Here is a 17,818-nt window from a genome sequence, read left to right on the forward strand (position 1 = left end):
TACTGCCCAAAGCAATTTATAGATTAAATGCTATTCCTATCAAAATTACCAACATTATTTTTCACAGAATTAGAAAAAACTATCTAAATTCATATAGACTCAAAAAACAGCCTGAATCGCCAACACAATCCTTAACAAAAACAACAAAACCTGAGGCATCATGCTACCTGACTTCAAACTATACTACAAAGCCACAGTAACCAAAGCAGCATGATACTGGTACAAAAACAGATACCTAGACCAATGGAATGGGAAGGGGAACCCAGAAATAAAGCCACATACCTACAACCACCAGATCTTTGATAGAGTCAACAATAACACACAACAGGGCAAGGACTCCCTATTCAATAAATGGTGCTGGGATAACTGGCTAGCCATAGGTACAGGATTGAAACTGGAACCGATCCTTTCACCATACACACAAATTGCTTCAAAACAGGTTAGAGACTTTAATCTAACACCTAAAACTATAAAAACCTAGAAGAAAACCTAGGACATACTATTCTGAATACGGGCCTTGGCAACGAATTTATGACTAAGACCACAAAAGAACTTACAACAAAACCAAAAATTGACAAGTGAGACCTAATTAAACTAAAAAGCTTCTCTCTGTACAGCAAAAGAAGGTATCAGCAAAGTAAGCAGACAACCTCCAGAATGGGAGAAAATATTCACAAACTATGCATATGACAAGGGTCTAATAACATAAAGAACAATTCAACAGAGAAAAAACAACCCCATTTAAAAAATTGGCAAAGGGCATGAATAGACATTTCTCAAAAGAAGACACACATGCAGCCAACGAATATATTTTAAAAAGGCTCATCAACACTATCATTAGAGAAATGCAAATCAAAACCACAATGAATACCATCTCACACCAGTCAGAATGGCTATTATTAAAAAGTAAAAAAATAACAGATATTGGTGAGGTTGTGGAGAAAAGGGAACACTTACACAATGCTGGCAGCTATGTAAATTAGTTCAGCCACTGTGGAAAGCAGTTTGGAGACTCCTCAAAGAACTTAAAACAGAACTACCATTTCACCTAGCAATCCCCTTACTAAGTATATACTCAAATGAAAATAAATTGTTCCACACATATGTTCATTGCAGCACTGTGATGGTTAATACTGAGTGTCAACTTGATTAGATTGAAGGATGCAAAGTATTGATCCTGGGTGTGTCTGTGAGGGTGTTGCCAAAGGAGATAAACATTTGAGTCAGTGGGCTGGGGAAGGCAGACCCACCCTTAATCTGGTGGGCACCATCTAATCAGCTGCCAGCGAATATAAAGCAGACAGAAGAACATGAAAAGGCAAGATGGGTCTAGCCTCCCAGCCTACATCTTTCTCGCGTGCTGGATGCTTCCTGCCCTCAAACATCGGAGTCCAAATTCTCCAGTTTTGAGACTTTGAGTGGCTCTCCTTGCTCCTCAAGCTTGCAGACAGCCTATTGTGGGACTTTGTGATGGTGTAAGTTAGTACTTAATAAACTCCTCTTTATATATATATAAAAACTCCTCTTTTTATATATATATATATACATATATATATATATATATACACACACACACTATATATTAGTTCTGTCTATATATATTAGTTCTGTCCCTCTAGGGAACCCTGACTAATACAAACACTATACACAACAGCAAAGACATGGAGTCAACCTAGGTGCCCACCAACAGTGGACTAGATGAAGAAAATGTGGCATAGATACACCATGGAAAACCATGCAGCCATAAAAAGGAACAAAATCATGTCCTTTGCAGCAACATGGATGTAGCTAGAGGACATTATCCTATGTGAACTAACACAGGAACAAAAAGTCAAAACTGCATGTTCTCATAAGTGGGAGCTAAACATTGAGTACACATGGACATAAAGATGGGAAAAACAGACAATAGGGACTACTTGAGAGGGGGCTGTGGGTTGAAAAACTATCAGATACTATGCTCAACTGCCTGGGTGACGGGATCATTTACACACCAAACTTCAGTGACATACAATTTACCCATGTAAATTGTGACCTGCACATGTACCCCCAAATCTAAAATAAAAATCAAGAGAAAAAATAAATAAATAAGTAAGACATGGGTAAGGGTCTCAAATAGGTATTTCTCCAAAGAAGATATACAAATAGCCAGGAAGTACATGAAAAAGACGCTTAGCATCAGTAGTCATTAGGGAACTGCAAATCAAAAACCACAGTGAATTACCACTTCACAGCCATTAGGATGATGATTACAAAAAAAAAGAAAAGTGTTAGGGAGGATGTAGAATAATTGGAACCATTGTGCATTGTTGGTGGGAATGAAAATGGTGCAGCTGCTATGGAAAACAGTTTATTGGCTCCTTAAAAAATTAAACACAGAATTACCATATGATCCAATAATTCCATTCCTAGGTATATACCTTAAAAAACTGAAAGCAGGGACTCAAATACATACTTGTACACCACTGTTCACAGCAGAATTACTTATTATAGCCAAAAGGTTACAATAGTCTAAAGGAAACAACCCCAAGGGTCCATCAACAGACAAATGGAGAAACAAAGAGTAGTATAGACATACAACAGAATATGACTTTGCCCTAAAAAGGAATGAAATTCTGATACATGCAACAACATGGATAAATCTTGAAAACATTATGGTAAGTAAAATAAACTAGACAAGAAGGACAAAAATTACATGATTCCATTTATATGAGGTACCTAGAATAGGCAAATTTATAGGGACAGAAAGTAGAGTTTACCAGGGTCTGAGAGGGAAAGAAAAACTGAGAGCTACTGTTTAACAAGTACAGAGTTTTTGTTTAGGATAATGAAAAAGCTTTGGAAAAAAGGAAGTGGTAATGGTTACACAACATTGTGAATGTACTTATTGCCAGTGAATTGTACATGGTGAAACCCTGTCTCTACTAAAATACAAAAAAATTAGCTAGTCATGGTGACGGGCGCCTGTAATCCCAGCTACTCAGGAGGCTAAGGCAGAAGAATTGCTTGAACCCGGGGTGGGCGGAGGTTGCAGTGAGCCGAGATTGTGCCATTGCACTGCAGCCTGGGCAAAAGAGCGAAACTCCATCTCAAAAAAAAAAAAAAAAAAAGGCTAATGTGGTAAACTTTATGTTATATATATTTTGTCACCATTTTAAAAATAATCTATTCAGTGAATATATAATTAGCTCCCACTGCAGCTGAAACCTATTTTGTTTAAATTTCCAAATTACTAGTAAATGTATTCTGATGGGGACATGCACATAAAATGAATCTCACTTTTTAATTGACACATAATATATGTACATATTTTCAGAGTACATGTGATATTTTGATACATTCATATAATGTGAAATTTAAAAATTAGGGTAATTAAGGTGTCGATTACCTTATACATTTATCTTTTCTTTATGCTGGAACATTTGAATTATTAACTACTAGCTATTTTAAAATATACAATAGATTATTGTCTACTATAGTCATTCTACTTATTTATCAAACAGTAGGTCTTATTTCTCCCACCTACCTGTATTTTTATAACTATTAATCAACCTCTCTTCACTCCTCCTTTCCCCCTACCCTTCCAGGCCTCTGGAAAATAAATATCTTTGAAAAACAGCCCCTGGTATGTTGTGCACATCAGATATCCTAGAATGTACTTTCAAAAGCTCCAAAGAATTATAATTGCACTTTAATCTGAATAATTTTATTACTATTTTGGTTCTTTACCTATATAAAAAAACACAGGTCATAACAAGATATCCATAAATTCTGCTGATGGCCTAAGCATATATGCTTATAGTCCAAGTGCAGCTAAAAATGAACACTGTACCTGATAGAGCATAATAGGTTCTATGTTGTATCCTAAGGTATCGGCAAAGTTCTTAGCGATCACTGTTTTTCCACAACCCTACAAATGGAAACAATTATTCAAGAGGTAGTCAAAATAACCAAAAGCCAGGAAACTGAAAGTCTACAGTGAGACTGTCATTCTTACCTTTCCTCCAATTAAACATATATCTTTAACCATATGAGACTGCATCATTTCAGCCTGTAGCTGCTTATGGCTCAAAGTCTGTATGAAACGGTCTGATGCACAAGGTTGACTTAATGGCCTGGTCCCAGCTGGCACCTATAATTAAAGAGAGGTCAATATAACATGGCCGGGTGTGGTGGCTCACGCCTATAATCCCAACACTTTGGGAGGCCAAGGCGGGCAGATCACTTGAGGTTAGTAGTTCGAGACCAGCCTGGCCAATATGGTGAAACCCTGTCTCTACAAAAATACAAAAAAATTAGCTGGGCATGGTGGTGCGCACCTGTGATCCCAACTACTCAGGGGGCTGAGGTAGGAGAATCACTTGAACCCAAGAGGCGGAGGTTGCAGTGAGCCAAGATTGTGCCACTGCACTGCAGCCTAGGCAACAGAGAGAGACTCTGTCTCAAAAAAAAAAAAAAACACATAAATATATATATATGTGTGTGTGTGTGTGTGTGTATATATGCGTGTGTGTGTGTGTAAAACATGCATATGTTTTTCTCAAAATATCAGTAACTTAAAGCATATAACTGCCACTTAAAAGCCTCCAACTGATAGCTTGCTCAATTTAATTCTTTACTGTTTTTGATATTTCAATAGAGCAGCAACTATTTTTTCATTTAATAGATCTGATGATCACTATTACAAAACTTCCAAATCAATTATTTCCCTAAAATTAAAGTCCCACATTGTCAGACATATTCATAAAAATCATATCATCTTAATGCTGTTTATAACTTATAGTAAAGATGTTACTACTGGAGAATAAATTTTTTTAGTTTCTAGTTGTAAGCACAGAATTTAATGTTAGTCCACTGGAATCTCTAAAGTCACCAATGACCTCCTGATTTCTAAAAGTCAAGTCCACAAATCCTTTTCGGGTTTATCTTAGTTTACCACTGAGAGGCATCTGTTCACAGATTCTCTCTTCCCATCTTTTACACCTACTTCTCCTTTTATTTTTTGTCTTCCCCCTTTATTATTTATCCTCCCCTGTTAGTTCCCAAGGAGCCATGTTCTGATGAGGACTCTGGGCTGGATCATGTTATATATCACATGAACCAAAGAATTCTAAGTTTGGAAGCGACAGGATCAGATTTGCATTTAAGAATTTATCCTGGTATCAACATGGAAAGCTAACTGGAAGAGACTAGAGGCAATGAGGTTAAAAAGCCATTACCAAAAGGAAGCAAATAATGAAGTCTTGTTCATACCTCATGCTTCTGAACATATTGTTTAAACTGCCAAAAATGTCCTATCCACTCCTAAGCCACTGGAAAAATCCTATGTTATTCTTGCAGGCTTAGCTCAAGCTTCAACTTCTCTCTGAAGCTTTCCCTATTCCGTCTCCTGAATCCCAGTATTACTTTCTTCTCCATATCCCCAGTCATTCCAATGCAGTCTTAACTCATCTGCCTCTATCCTAAACTATCAGCTAGATAAGCCATTCATCTGAAGAAAACACAGAGTATAGTGGGGAACTGTCCCTGTCTAGAAATCCCAGCTGTGCCATCTCCTAGCTGGTGTCTCTGTGTGAATCATTAACCTCTTTACATCTCAGTTTCCTAATCTACAAAATGGAGATAATAAAACTTACCTTAATGGGTCTTGCGGGATTTAAATCGCATAATATAAGCAAAGAGACAAATACAGTAACTAGTACACAGTAAACTCATAATATGGAACCTAGCTCATGGTAGATATAATCAATATTCAGTTCAATGAATAAGTACAGTAACATGAATTAATATTAATAATATCAAATATTAAAACAAAAAAGTTTATCATGAGCTGGGCACAGTGGCATGTGCCTGTAGTCCCAGCTACTCAGGAGGCTAAGGCAGGAGTATTGTTTGAGCTCAGGAATTCAAAACAAGCCTGGGCAATATAGTAAGACTCCATAAAATGTGTGTATATATACACATACAGATATATACAGAAGGAGCTGATATATATATAACATATATACATGCAGATGGAGCTCTATGACCAAATATTATTTCCCTCTCTAAAAACAATTCAACCAGAGCAGATCCTTTTTAAACTGTTTCACATAGCTAAGAAAGATTTTACTCAAAAATAGGTCTCTGTAGCAGCTCAAATGTTTGAAAACACTATTTCTTACCAAGGACTCATAGCACAAAATGCTGTCACTAATCAACCTGTGACTTGATTTTCCCACAGGTCAACTTTGAATTTTTGATGAAAGGCTTTCCCTATGTTTCTCCTGAACTTTTCCAGTTTATAAGCACACATGACTCTGGAGACATAGACATATAGATACCGACAGAAGCAGTACTATCAAGAGAGAAGACTTATAAGGAGATCATAAACCCAATTTAGGTCATAAAAACAGGCAGAATAAGGTATATCGTAGAAAGAAGAAACCTGTGATTAATTACCTTAATGGTCACCTCTTTATCTGCGATCCGGATGGTCACAGAAGCTTGGGACACATGGTTTTCTGTCATCTTCTCTACTCTTACAATCTCTTTAGGAAGTAGAGAGCTTCCTGAATCTTGAAGTTCAAAGCGCTGTAAAATTACAAGAAAATCATGCGATTTACTTTTCATTTTAGCATTAACATTGGCTATCTGACAGATTACACCTTAATTACAAGTGAAATCCATTTTATATTATTATATAAAAGTAGAGGTTAGGCCGGGGGCAGTGGCTCAGGCCTGTTAATCCCAGAACTTTGGGAGGCCAAGGCGGGTGGATCACGGGGTCAGGAGATCGAGACCATCCTGGCTAACACGGTGAAACCCCATCTCTACTAAAAAATAGAAAAAAAATTAGCCGGGCGTGGTGGTAGGCACCTGTAGTCCCAGCTACTCGGGAGGCTGAAGCAAGAGAATGGGCGTGAACCCGGGAGGTGGAGCTTGCAGTGAGCCGAGATCACGCCACTGCACTCCAGCATGGGCGACAGAGTAAGACTCCGTCTCAAAAAAAAAAAAAAAAAAAAAAGGAAAAAAAAAAAAATAGAGGTTAAAAAAAGTTAATGAGTATTTTTTTTTCTATTCCTCTACTTACAATAATTATTAAAGATCATATTAAAATAGTCCCTAAAATTTACTAAATGACAAGAAATGGAATCACTGAATTCCTGACCTGGTAGAAGTTCATAGCTTACATTTCTTGACAATCAACTTCCTAGAAAGAGATGATGAGACCCTTCAAAACATGCTGAAATAAAACAAGGCCCATATTGGTTTATTCTTTAAATCAATCGAAGTTAATGTGTTACCTGAAATTCATGAAAACAGAACTTCTTGGACATCATTCTGCTGTCAGCTATGTGAATAGCTTAACTAAAATTATTATAACAATTTTCCACAGCATATGGTACAGTGCATTCTACACTATAGGGGTCTCAATATTTGTTGAACTGGACTTAAAAGGCTAGAACCACCAGGCACAGTAGCTCATGCCTGTAATCCCAGCACTTTGGGATGCCAAGGCAAGCGGATCACCTGAGGTCAGGAGTTCGAGACGAGCCTGGCCAACATGGTAAAACCCTGTCTACTAAAAATACAAAAATTAGCTGGGCATGGTGGCACACACCTGTAGTCCCAGCTACTTGGGAGGCTGAGGCACAAGAATCCCTTGAACCCAGAGACAGAGGTTGCAGTGAGCTGAGATTGTGCCACTGCACTCCAGCCTGGGCAACAGAGCGAAAACTCTGTCTCAAAAAAAAAAAAAAAAGGCTAGAACCATTGATTCTTGATGTGGCCCCAATTATCAATGTTCTAACATTGACTACACCACTTCATTCCAGCTAGTTATATCAAAACTACACAGAAAGAATACAGGTAAGTATGTGAAAGATGAAAATAAATTGAAAATTAAGTTCTATGCCTTACTTATCACAGCATGCTCAATATAAAAAACTGAATTTATTTGTACTATTAAATAGGCAGAAATTAACCCCCAAAATCCTACACTAGTTTTGGAACATTATTACTATAGTGAAAGAGTTGAAACTCAATGAAAGAACAGATCATCATGTATTCAGCAGAATGAAAGAACTCCAGAAAACAGATTTGGGAGGAAGAAAATCATGTTTAACCTCAACATTCTAAACATAACAGCCCAGTTCAAGTCTTCATGTTGATGTCATAAGTACTCAAGACAATCACTAACTCCTTTCCCCAAACCTAAAAAACAACCTGTGAATTTATACTACCATTAAAAAGTTCTATATTTCATACAATTTATATATGCAAATCCCCACAGTATCACATAATTTGACAAGAATTGCTTCCATGTTGTAGACAAATAACAAATATTGACACCTTAATTTCATGAAAAAAAAAAAAAGTTCCACTGTATTTTAAGGAGAACTCAATAGGAAAGGAGCAAGACCTACCCAAGTAATTAAATTCATTAGAATGCAGAACAAATGGCTGGGCACGAAGTCTAATGCCTATAATCCCAGCACTTTGGGAGGCAGAGATGGATCACTTGAGGTCAGGAGTTCAAGACCAGCCTGGGCAACATGGTGAAACCCCGTCTCTACTAAAAATACAAAAATTAGCTGGGCGTGGTGGCACGTGCCTCTAATCCCAGCTACTTGGGAGGCTGGGTCAGGAGAATCACTTGAACCCGGGAAGAAGAGGTTGCAGTGAGCCAAGACGTGCCACTGCACTCTGCTTGGTGACAGAGCAAGACTCTGTCTTAAAAAAAAAAAAAAAAAAAAAAAAAAAAAATTTAGAACGAAGATTCATTAAATTCTAGGAAAACAAATAAATGAACTTAAATGTATGTTTTTACCACAGCTAGAGTAGTGTCAATCTAACTTGATACAGGAGTGATGTCGTCAGAGGACTCATATTCCAGAAATAAACACTAATGTCCTGAGCCACTTGCTATACTGGTTATGTCCTCACAAATAATTAAAGCTAAAATATTTCAGTAAAATAAAAATAGCAGGCCAAAATACGCTAAGATAGTAAAAACCTCAAATTGCAAGGTGAATTATCATTTTCTAGCATGGAAAATTTAGAGGATTGTTAATCAGAAAGGTATTATTCAGAAAGGTACCCCCATACTCTCTATCTCCAACTTCATCATTTAAGTTTCTCAGTCCAAAAGCTTGAAATCACCCTTACCTCTGTCTCAACCCTGCATCCAACCCTTCAGCAAATCATAATGATTCTACCTTCAAACTATAACCCAAATCCAACTACTTCTTATCAACATCACAGCTGGTCAGAAGAACAATAGACATATAATTATTTCAGGTTACTTCCTAGCAAGAAGTAGAAAATAAGAGTTTGTTAACTTACCACTTTATGAGTATTTCCTATGAATTCTTGAATTTCAATTAAACGGTACTAACATTTTCTAATACATTTTCTTTAGAATTAGGTTATTTAAACTGTATAATTAAATAAAATGAAATATAAATCACATTGGATATTGGTCTGTCAGGCTTCCATATTCATCCTTACAATTCCCAATCCTGTCCCATCAGGCCATCTACTTTCTTCATACCTTTTTCTAGATTGTTAAGCACTGAAAGTGAAATTCTGCATACCATGTTGCCTGAACAAATATGTGGCCACAATCTCTCCTGGGCTCTTTTCTCATAGCCCCTCAGCAACAAATACAAACCATTACTACTCTCCTCAGAAGTCAATCTGAGCCCATTTATCACCCTTTCAAGAGGCAATCTAGCTGCCTCCTCCACTCAGAACAGAGCTTTCAGACACATACTCCTCCATACTTTACTAGAATGTAAGCCCCATTAGGGCAATATTAAATGTATCTATTTGGCTCACTCCAAATTTCCAGAACCTAGAATCACACATGGGACACGGTCAATGGTCAACAACGGTTTGTTAAATGAACAAACAAAATTATTTTTCCTTCATCCTCAAAATCATTGATGTTTTAATCAATTCTTGTTATTGTTCCCACTGTTTCAGCAGAAAGGACTTCTGCTTTAACTATGAGTAGACAGAAACCCCTAGAAGTCTTACTATGTCAGATTATGGCAGCTCCATCATTCCAGTTCCTGAGTGGAAAGCATGTTCTTCCATCATTTCAAACCAAGACACAAGGGTGCTCTGAAAATGTCCTTTTCCACCTCAGCTAGGCCACATTTTCCATGCACTCCACATTTTTTGTCCCTTCTGCCTATAAAAATGTTTGTCTCCCCATTCCAGAAACAGCCATTTCTTCATTATACCTCATCCTTAAGTGATCTATCATCTTTTGGCTTTTGTTCACCATCAAACTTGGTTGATACATATGAATTATAATCACTGGGGGTTCAGCTTCATCTCCAATTTAAAATGTAAAACCCTTGATTTTTGGCTTACATTCCCACCACTCTACTAACACTGATCTTGGTAAGTCCATCAATAATATCCTATTTACCAAATTAAATAAATTAGTTTTCTTTCTTTTTCGCTGTTTCCTTCTCAGTCTTTTTTGCAGTTTCTTCTTCATCTTCTTGACCAGTACACAGTAAGGTACTTCAGGAGTGGAACTTTTTATTTTCTATCTACATTCACTTTTTAAATAAGCTCATCACTTGCATGACTTTACAAACCATCATGACCCCAATTTTCTCTCTCCGGTCCAGATCTCTCTCCTGAAATCTTGACTTGTATATGCAACTGCCTCTTTGACATTTTCAGTTGGCTAATAGGCATCTTAAATCAAATATGTCCAATACTCAGGTCTGATATTCCCTCCACCTCCATATTCTCTATCTCCAACTTCATCATTCACGTTTCTCAGTCCAAAAGCTTGAAATCATCCTTAAATCTGTATCAACCCTACATCCAACCCTTCAGCAAATCATAATGATTCTACCTTCAAAATACAACCCAAATCCAACTACTTCTTACCAACATCACAGCTGGTCAAAGCTATAATAGTGTCTCAACTGGATTACTACAACAGTCTATCAACTATTTTTTCCCTGTTTTCATTCATACCCTCCACAGTCTATTCACTACTCAGCAACCAGAATGAGCCTGTTAAAATGATCACTCATATGACACATTCCTCAAAACCCTCTAATGGTGTTCCACCTCACTCAGACTGAAAGCAGAAGTCCTTTCCATGGATTACAGAGCCCTACATGATCTTTCTTTACCTTCTGATTTCTCTCCTAATCACCTCTCCTTCACTCACTCTACCCCAATACACTGTCCTTTGCTATTCCTACTGTTCCCAGGTGTGCTCCTGCCTCAGCGTTTTTACACTGGTTATCCCTTCTGTCTGAAATACTTTCTACCCACAGGACTTCTCTCCTTCAGAAATTTATTCAAATGTCATCTTCTCAGTGACAGTATCCATTCCTCAGTTGATATATGATATACTTATTTACTTACTTGACTGACAGTCGCCCTTCATTGAAAAATAAGCTCCACGAAGGCAGAAACTTCTGTTTTGCGTACATCTCCAGCACAATAGTGCCTGGCTGATTGTTTGGATGGAAGGATGGATGGAATGAATAATCTTTTTTGAGTGACTATTGTAACTCTTCATTCAACAAGGCATCTTTGCAGTATTTGAAACGGTTGCTATTACTTTCTTCTTGAAACAGTTGTTCCCAATGCTCTCTAAGAATACTCTCTGCAGTTCTGCTTCTATCTCTAACCACTCTTCCTCTGCCTAATTTGAAGGTTCTTTCCCTACTTATCCAATCCTGAAATGTTCAATCTGCAGACAGATTTTTCCTCTCATTATACTTGCATTCCTTAAGTTGTTACAACCATCCCCATGAATTCAACTAACACCCACACATTAACGGGTTCCAAGTATTTATCCTTAATGTCAAAATACCTCTAGAACCAGGTCCATATTTTCAAGTCTACTAGATAAAACCACCAGAAAAACCTCAAATTCAAAAGGTTTCTAGTATATGGAATTATTTAGCTCCACTACAAATGTGCTCCTTCTCCCACTTTATCATATTAATTAATAGCAACTATACTCACGTGTCCAAGGTAGGATTTATGGACATTTTTGATTTCTCACTTTCTCTCATATCTCCCTTAACCCACCTCATATTTCATCAGTTAGTAACATGTATCATCCTTCCTCTGAAACATTTCTCATATTCGTTTAATTCCTATTTCACTGGCCTACTTCAGGTCATTACTGCTTTGAGCAGAGCTAGTCATCATTATGCTACACTGCTTAAAAAAAAAAAAAAAAAAAAAAACATATTAAAATAGTTATTTATTGAAATATCTGATGCTCCTCAGACATTAATATTGTAACTTCCTCAGGAGCTGAAATCAGATTGTATCCATTTCTGTGTCACTACATTTCTATATGCAGATAATTTGCCAAAAAATGAATGCTCAATTAGTGTTTGTTGAACTAAATAAAAATACTAAATGTAAGATCCAAGTTTCTTAGAAAAAAACTATGGCTCAGATTACATTATCAACGGATAAGTGGCAGTATATCCTTTCTAAATCACCAAGGGAACTTACCAATTTAACCACTGTTATGATGCAGTCTTAATTAAGTAAAGACCAAGAGCCAAGACACGTTACTAGAAGCCTGGACGTATTTGTTACTAAACTGTAAGAAAGCATACTATTCTCAAAGTATAGCAGATTCAGAATGAGAGGGTTTTCTTTAAGACATCCTTAACTAAAAGCTAGAAATTATTTCATGACTACAGAAACATGTTTTTAGAGTATGAACATCACATGATGAGCACCATCTGGGGAATGAAAGTCATTCCAGCCACTTTTATAGCTTGTTCAGAAAAAAGAAAGGTATTGTGAATTCTATCTGATTGAATTTTCAGTGACTAATAATTTTTCCTTAAAAATACAGTCTAATTAAGTAATTACACTAAAATTTAAATGGATTTCTAATTCGAATGCAACTACACATTAATTTCTATGATAATCTAGGAGAAAAAATAATTATCATTTATCAAGGAAAAGTTAATGTGTATATATACATACCTTCTTAATTTACCATTATAATACATACTTCTATTTCTTAAGTAAACATTTTTTTCTAAATTCAACAATATTTTATTAATTTTTACCTGTTCTAATTCAAAACTATTTGAGCACATATAATATTTCACCCATCTATAAATATTAGCTTAAAATAATGCTTTGAGGTAAATGTGGAAACTTACAATAACAAACAGACCACACAGACTTCCCAGAACAGATGATAAAGAATTATATCAATAAATACTCTTCCACTCTTTTTTTTTTTTGACTCTTCCACTCTTAAGAAAAGCTATTTAAGATGCTAATCTGGTTGTATACATCATTGTGTAATGATCTTACAAAAAGAAAGTACTTCATTAAGATCAGACAAATGAACTTAAGCCCTCCCACTTGACAGTTTACTGAGTTACAACTGTCCATTAACTAGCTCTTCACATAATTAAGGTGAGAAGACAGCCATACTCTTTCTCCTCTTATCTAATTAATACCAATCGCTTTTTCCTTTTTAAAACACTCTACATTCATATTTGAAATCATTTCTGTTCCAATATAAACTCAATCATTTTTCTATGTTCCCTTAGATTATGGTTAAAATAAAGACCAAAAAATGAAGCAACACTAGCTACTTTATTAAGAAAATTCAACTCTTTAAAGATATTCTATAACTTTATAATAAATTTGTATGACTAGTTTTGAAATTACAGACCAAAAAACACATCAAAGTGGTTTCTTGGTAAAGATAAAGACCTTTGTTCATAACTGACTTTTTTAGACACTGAATATCTTCTCTCAGTTTTTTTCACAAAAACATTACATTGCTTCATTTTATCTGAACTTCTCATGAGTTTCTTCCTCCCTGAGGATGTGCCCTTGTTCCCAAGGCACTGCACATTGGGCTGAGGGGCACTAAAGTTCATCTGGAGTCACGACTTTTGATCTTAAACACTAGGTACTCTACTTCGATGACCAATGGCCAATTTAGCTTAGATGTTGATTAAATCAAAGATAAGTTCCAGTTCTCTTTTTCCCCAGCACCTGGAATAAACCTTGAAGTGAACTATATTGTCAGAAGATGGTAATTTCCTGACTCCTTGAGCCTATGAATTAATCTCCCCATTTCCAAATGATTCTTAATATCCACCCTCCTCCTCTTTCTGCTGCTGTTCCTCCTCCTCCTTCTCCTCCTACTCTTCCTCTCTCTCTCTCTCTCATACACACACACACACACACACACACCTTTCTTCTCTTTCATCATTGGTTATTTCACTGCTTCCATTCTCTGCTGTCTCTTCCCTCCTTTGTCTCTTTATTGACCATTATTTTCCCCTTGCTTCTTTTTGCTTCTCTTTTAGATTCTGTCTCTAACTACACCTCTCTTCTCATTATCTATTAGGAACAGCTGTATATTAATTTTACCTTATTATTATTATTGACATAACCAGTCAATGAAAATACTGTTTCTTTGGGTTCTTTGGCTAACTGCTCTGAAAAAAAAAAAAAAATCCCACTTAAGTAATTAGAATCCAATGTTCCACTCTTCTAAGGTCTTCTCATTATTAATAGATACACAGAGGGTGTTGTGTATCCCAAAGACCCTGGGTAGATTTGAAGATCAGGGAGAGAGAAATACCATTCCACATGCTTAAAGTTGTCAAATCCTGGCCTCCAGAAACTGAAAGTTCTATATAGAAAGCCATACAGCTTAGTGGTCACATTCTATTTCTTAGAAATCTGCACCTTGAGCCAAACCATGTAAGAAAAACAAAAACCGTCTTTCATAAGGAGGAATTAATTTTGGTGAGCCAATAAGTCTCTGCCAAGGGTCAACACTTTAAAAATACAGTTATAAGACATTTTAGAGTGTGATTGGCCTTTTGGAAAACACCACTGTTAACTATACAATGAGGAAATTATGCCACACATATTTTAAAAGAAAACTATGCCCCACGTATTATAAACCTCTTATGACAAAAAATTAGACCTTCATTAGTTTAAATGAAAGCTCTATAGCAATTTCCATAGTTTTATATAAAATACTTGCTTTTCAAGTTAATAACCTTCACCCAGTTTCCTCAATGGTTAACATTTTTTTTTAGCACATTTCCCCCTCCCTCCTACTCCCCCTGCCTACTTTATCAGTTATCTTTATCTGAACAATTTGAGAGCAAGCTGCAGATATGATGCCCCTATACCCCTAAACACTCCAGATGATATTTCCTGAAAACAAGAACTGTGGCCAGTGTAATCACCACATAAGCCTCCAAATGAGGAAATCCACTTAATATAACACTATTATCCAATCCACAGACCCTATTCAAGTTTTACCAACAGTGCCAATATTGTCACTTGTTTCTAATGGTCCAGGATTTAATTCAGGAACATATGATGCATTTAGCTATCCAATCTCTTCAGTCTCCTTTAGCCTGGAACATTTCTATGTTTTTCCCTGTCTTTCATGTCTGAACAGTTTTAAAGAATAGAGGCCTATGTTCTATACAATGGCCCTCAACCTAGAACTCTACAATATTTCCTCACGGCCAAACATACATCATGAACTCTCAGCAAAAATTCCCCAGAAATGGGGAATTTGGGAGGCATAAAATGTCAATTTGTCCCACCTGGTCAAGTTGAAGTTTACTGTAAAAATACCACTTTCTTGTTTTGTAGTCAACTGAGTCTTTTGGAGGAAGATATTAAGAGATTATGTCAATACCCTGTGCCTCACAGAAGCTCCACCTGCCAGCTTTAACATCCTTTGATGACTCCTGTCTAAATTAACTGCCACTCTGATGGTTGCCAAATGGTGTTTTTTCTATTTATGTAATTCCTTCTAGATTCACAAGTAGGCATTTTACACTTTAAAAGAGAATTCCCATCTCCATATTTTTTGTTCATTTATATCAGTACGGACTCATGGATTCCTATCTTATGCAACAAGTTAAAACCAATTACCATCATCATTTATTTTTATGCTCAAATTGTCCCAGATTTCAGCCACTTCAACCTGGGAACTCCATCATTTTGACATATCGACATCATTTGTTGAATATTTCCTTACTCTCTGGCACAAAAAGATGGTCCAGGCTCATCTTCTACATTCCCTAACCTGATCCTTTTAGAGAGCACGGTATTTAGAAACCAATGTCCAGGTACTTGGTGTGATCACTGCTACTAGAACATCATAGTTTTTAGGCTGTGTTAGGAGACAGCTGGAAAATATGTGTATGTATACATATACACATACTATCTCTAACTATTTGTTCATATATATTGTTTAAAAAAACCCATGATTCATAATAACACCAATTCCAATCCAATACCTTAGAGTTTTTTCTTGCCTTCCCCCTTTCCATGGTTATAAATCCCTCATCCAACAGTGAGAAACATAGCTCTTATTATCCTCAATATATTCATTCATTTGCTCAATCTGTTTACTTATTTGCTCAACATAACCAATCTCCCAATCACACCAGCCCCTCTGTGTTTGCTGCCCTATTTATCACAGCTGTCTTCTTGTTGGAATGCTGATACCTCCATGCCTGGTAAAGAATGGAGGGAAGGGAAAGGGAAGAAATAAGGATGGGGAGAGAAAAATAGGAAAGGTGGGGAAAGGAGTGAGGGGAAGATGGGAAAAGGCCAGAGAAGGGAAAATGGGAAAAGAAAGGAAAGAAAGGGAAGCAGACACTCACCTTTAAAACACCTTCCACAGCCATCTTCCCTTCATGACCTAGTAAAATACTATATGGATAAAGCCACTGGATTGCATGTTTGATTGGCATCATAGGAAAGGAATCCTATGTAGGGGCAAAAATACATAGGAATGAGCAAAATTCAAAATAATCACAGAAAACATCTGAAATGTACATATGACATTAAAATTGACTTATAAAAGTAACCAATAGGTGTCTGGTATTTTCTGTAAGTCCACAAAAGCAAATATTCATTATTTTCTCTTCTCATTCCTTGCCCTTTCCCTGGGCAAGCTTACCCATTCCCATCTTTCATCTATCTTCTATGTATTGATGGCTCCCACACTTCTATGTCTGGTCCTGACTTCTTTCTTGAGCTCTAAACCTGAATCTTCAATTGTTCATTACATGTGACTATATGAATATCCCATAGACCCCCATTTGAAACAGAATACATGTCTCTACCTTATTCATCCCAAAGTACCTGATCCCTTTTTATTCCTAAGTTAATCTCATCCACACATTCACTTAGCTTCACAGTTATAACTACAAAATTAGAAAGTATTCATTATCCTCAAATCCTTCCTCACATTATCTGCACTGTCAATTCTGTTCACCCCACTTTAAAAGAGTCTATTGACAAGAAAGATTAGTGAAATTTCAATATGAACTATCTATTAGATGATGCTATGGATTACTGTTAACATGATGTGAAGTGTGATAATGTTGTTCTGGTTATGTAGAAGAATGTCCTAATTCTTAGAAGTTGCATACTGATATGGTTTGGCTGTGTCCCCACCCAAATCTCATCTTGAATTGTAGCTCCCACAATCCCCACGTGTCATGGGAGGGACCCAGTGGGAGACAACTGAATCATGGAGGCAGTTAACCTCCATGCTGTTCTCATGATAGTGAGTTCTCATGAGATCTGATGGCTTTATAAAGGACTTTTCCCCTCCTTCACTCTGCACTTTTCTCTCCTGCCACCATGTGAAGAAGGACGTGTTTGCTTCCTCTTCCACCGTGATTGTAAGTTTCCTGAGGCTTCCACACAGCCTTGCGGAACTGTGAGTCAATTAAACCTCTTTCCTTTATAAATTACCCAGTCTCAGGTATTTCCTCATAGCAGCGGCAGAACGAACTAA

At 36.7% G+C, this 17,818-nt stretch overlaps 1 protein-coding gene across 1 annotated transcript in view; it reads right to left on the reverse strand.

Annotated features, from left to right (window-relative positions):
* VWA8 (von Willebrand factor A domain containing 8) overlaps positions 1 to 17,818 on the reverse strand; it is a 398,456-nt gene that overhangs the window by 305,841 nt on the left and 74,797 nt on the right. Inside the window, exons 9-12 of the mRNA XM_024230913.3 lie at positions 16,674 to 16,778; positions 6,439 to 6,570; positions 3,995 to 4,129; positions 3,830 to 3,907 (exon numbers count right to left, since the gene is read on the reverse strand). Coding sequence (XP_024086681.3) covers positions 3,830 to 3,907; positions 3,995 to 4,129; positions 6,439 to 6,570; positions 16,674 to 16,778 — 450 coding nt within the window. The remainder of the gene's footprint in view (positions 1 to 3,829; positions 3,908 to 3,994; positions 4,130 to 6,438; positions 6,571 to 16,673; positions 16,779 to 17,818) is intronic.

Source organism: Pongo abelii, chromosome 14, assembly GCF_028885655.2.
Source record: "Pongo abelii isolate AG06213 chromosome 14, NHGRI_mPonAbe1-v2.0_pri, whole genome shotgun sequence".
Lineage (NCBI taxonomy): Eukaryota > Metazoa > Chordata > Mammalia > Primates > Hominidae > Pongo > Pongo abelii.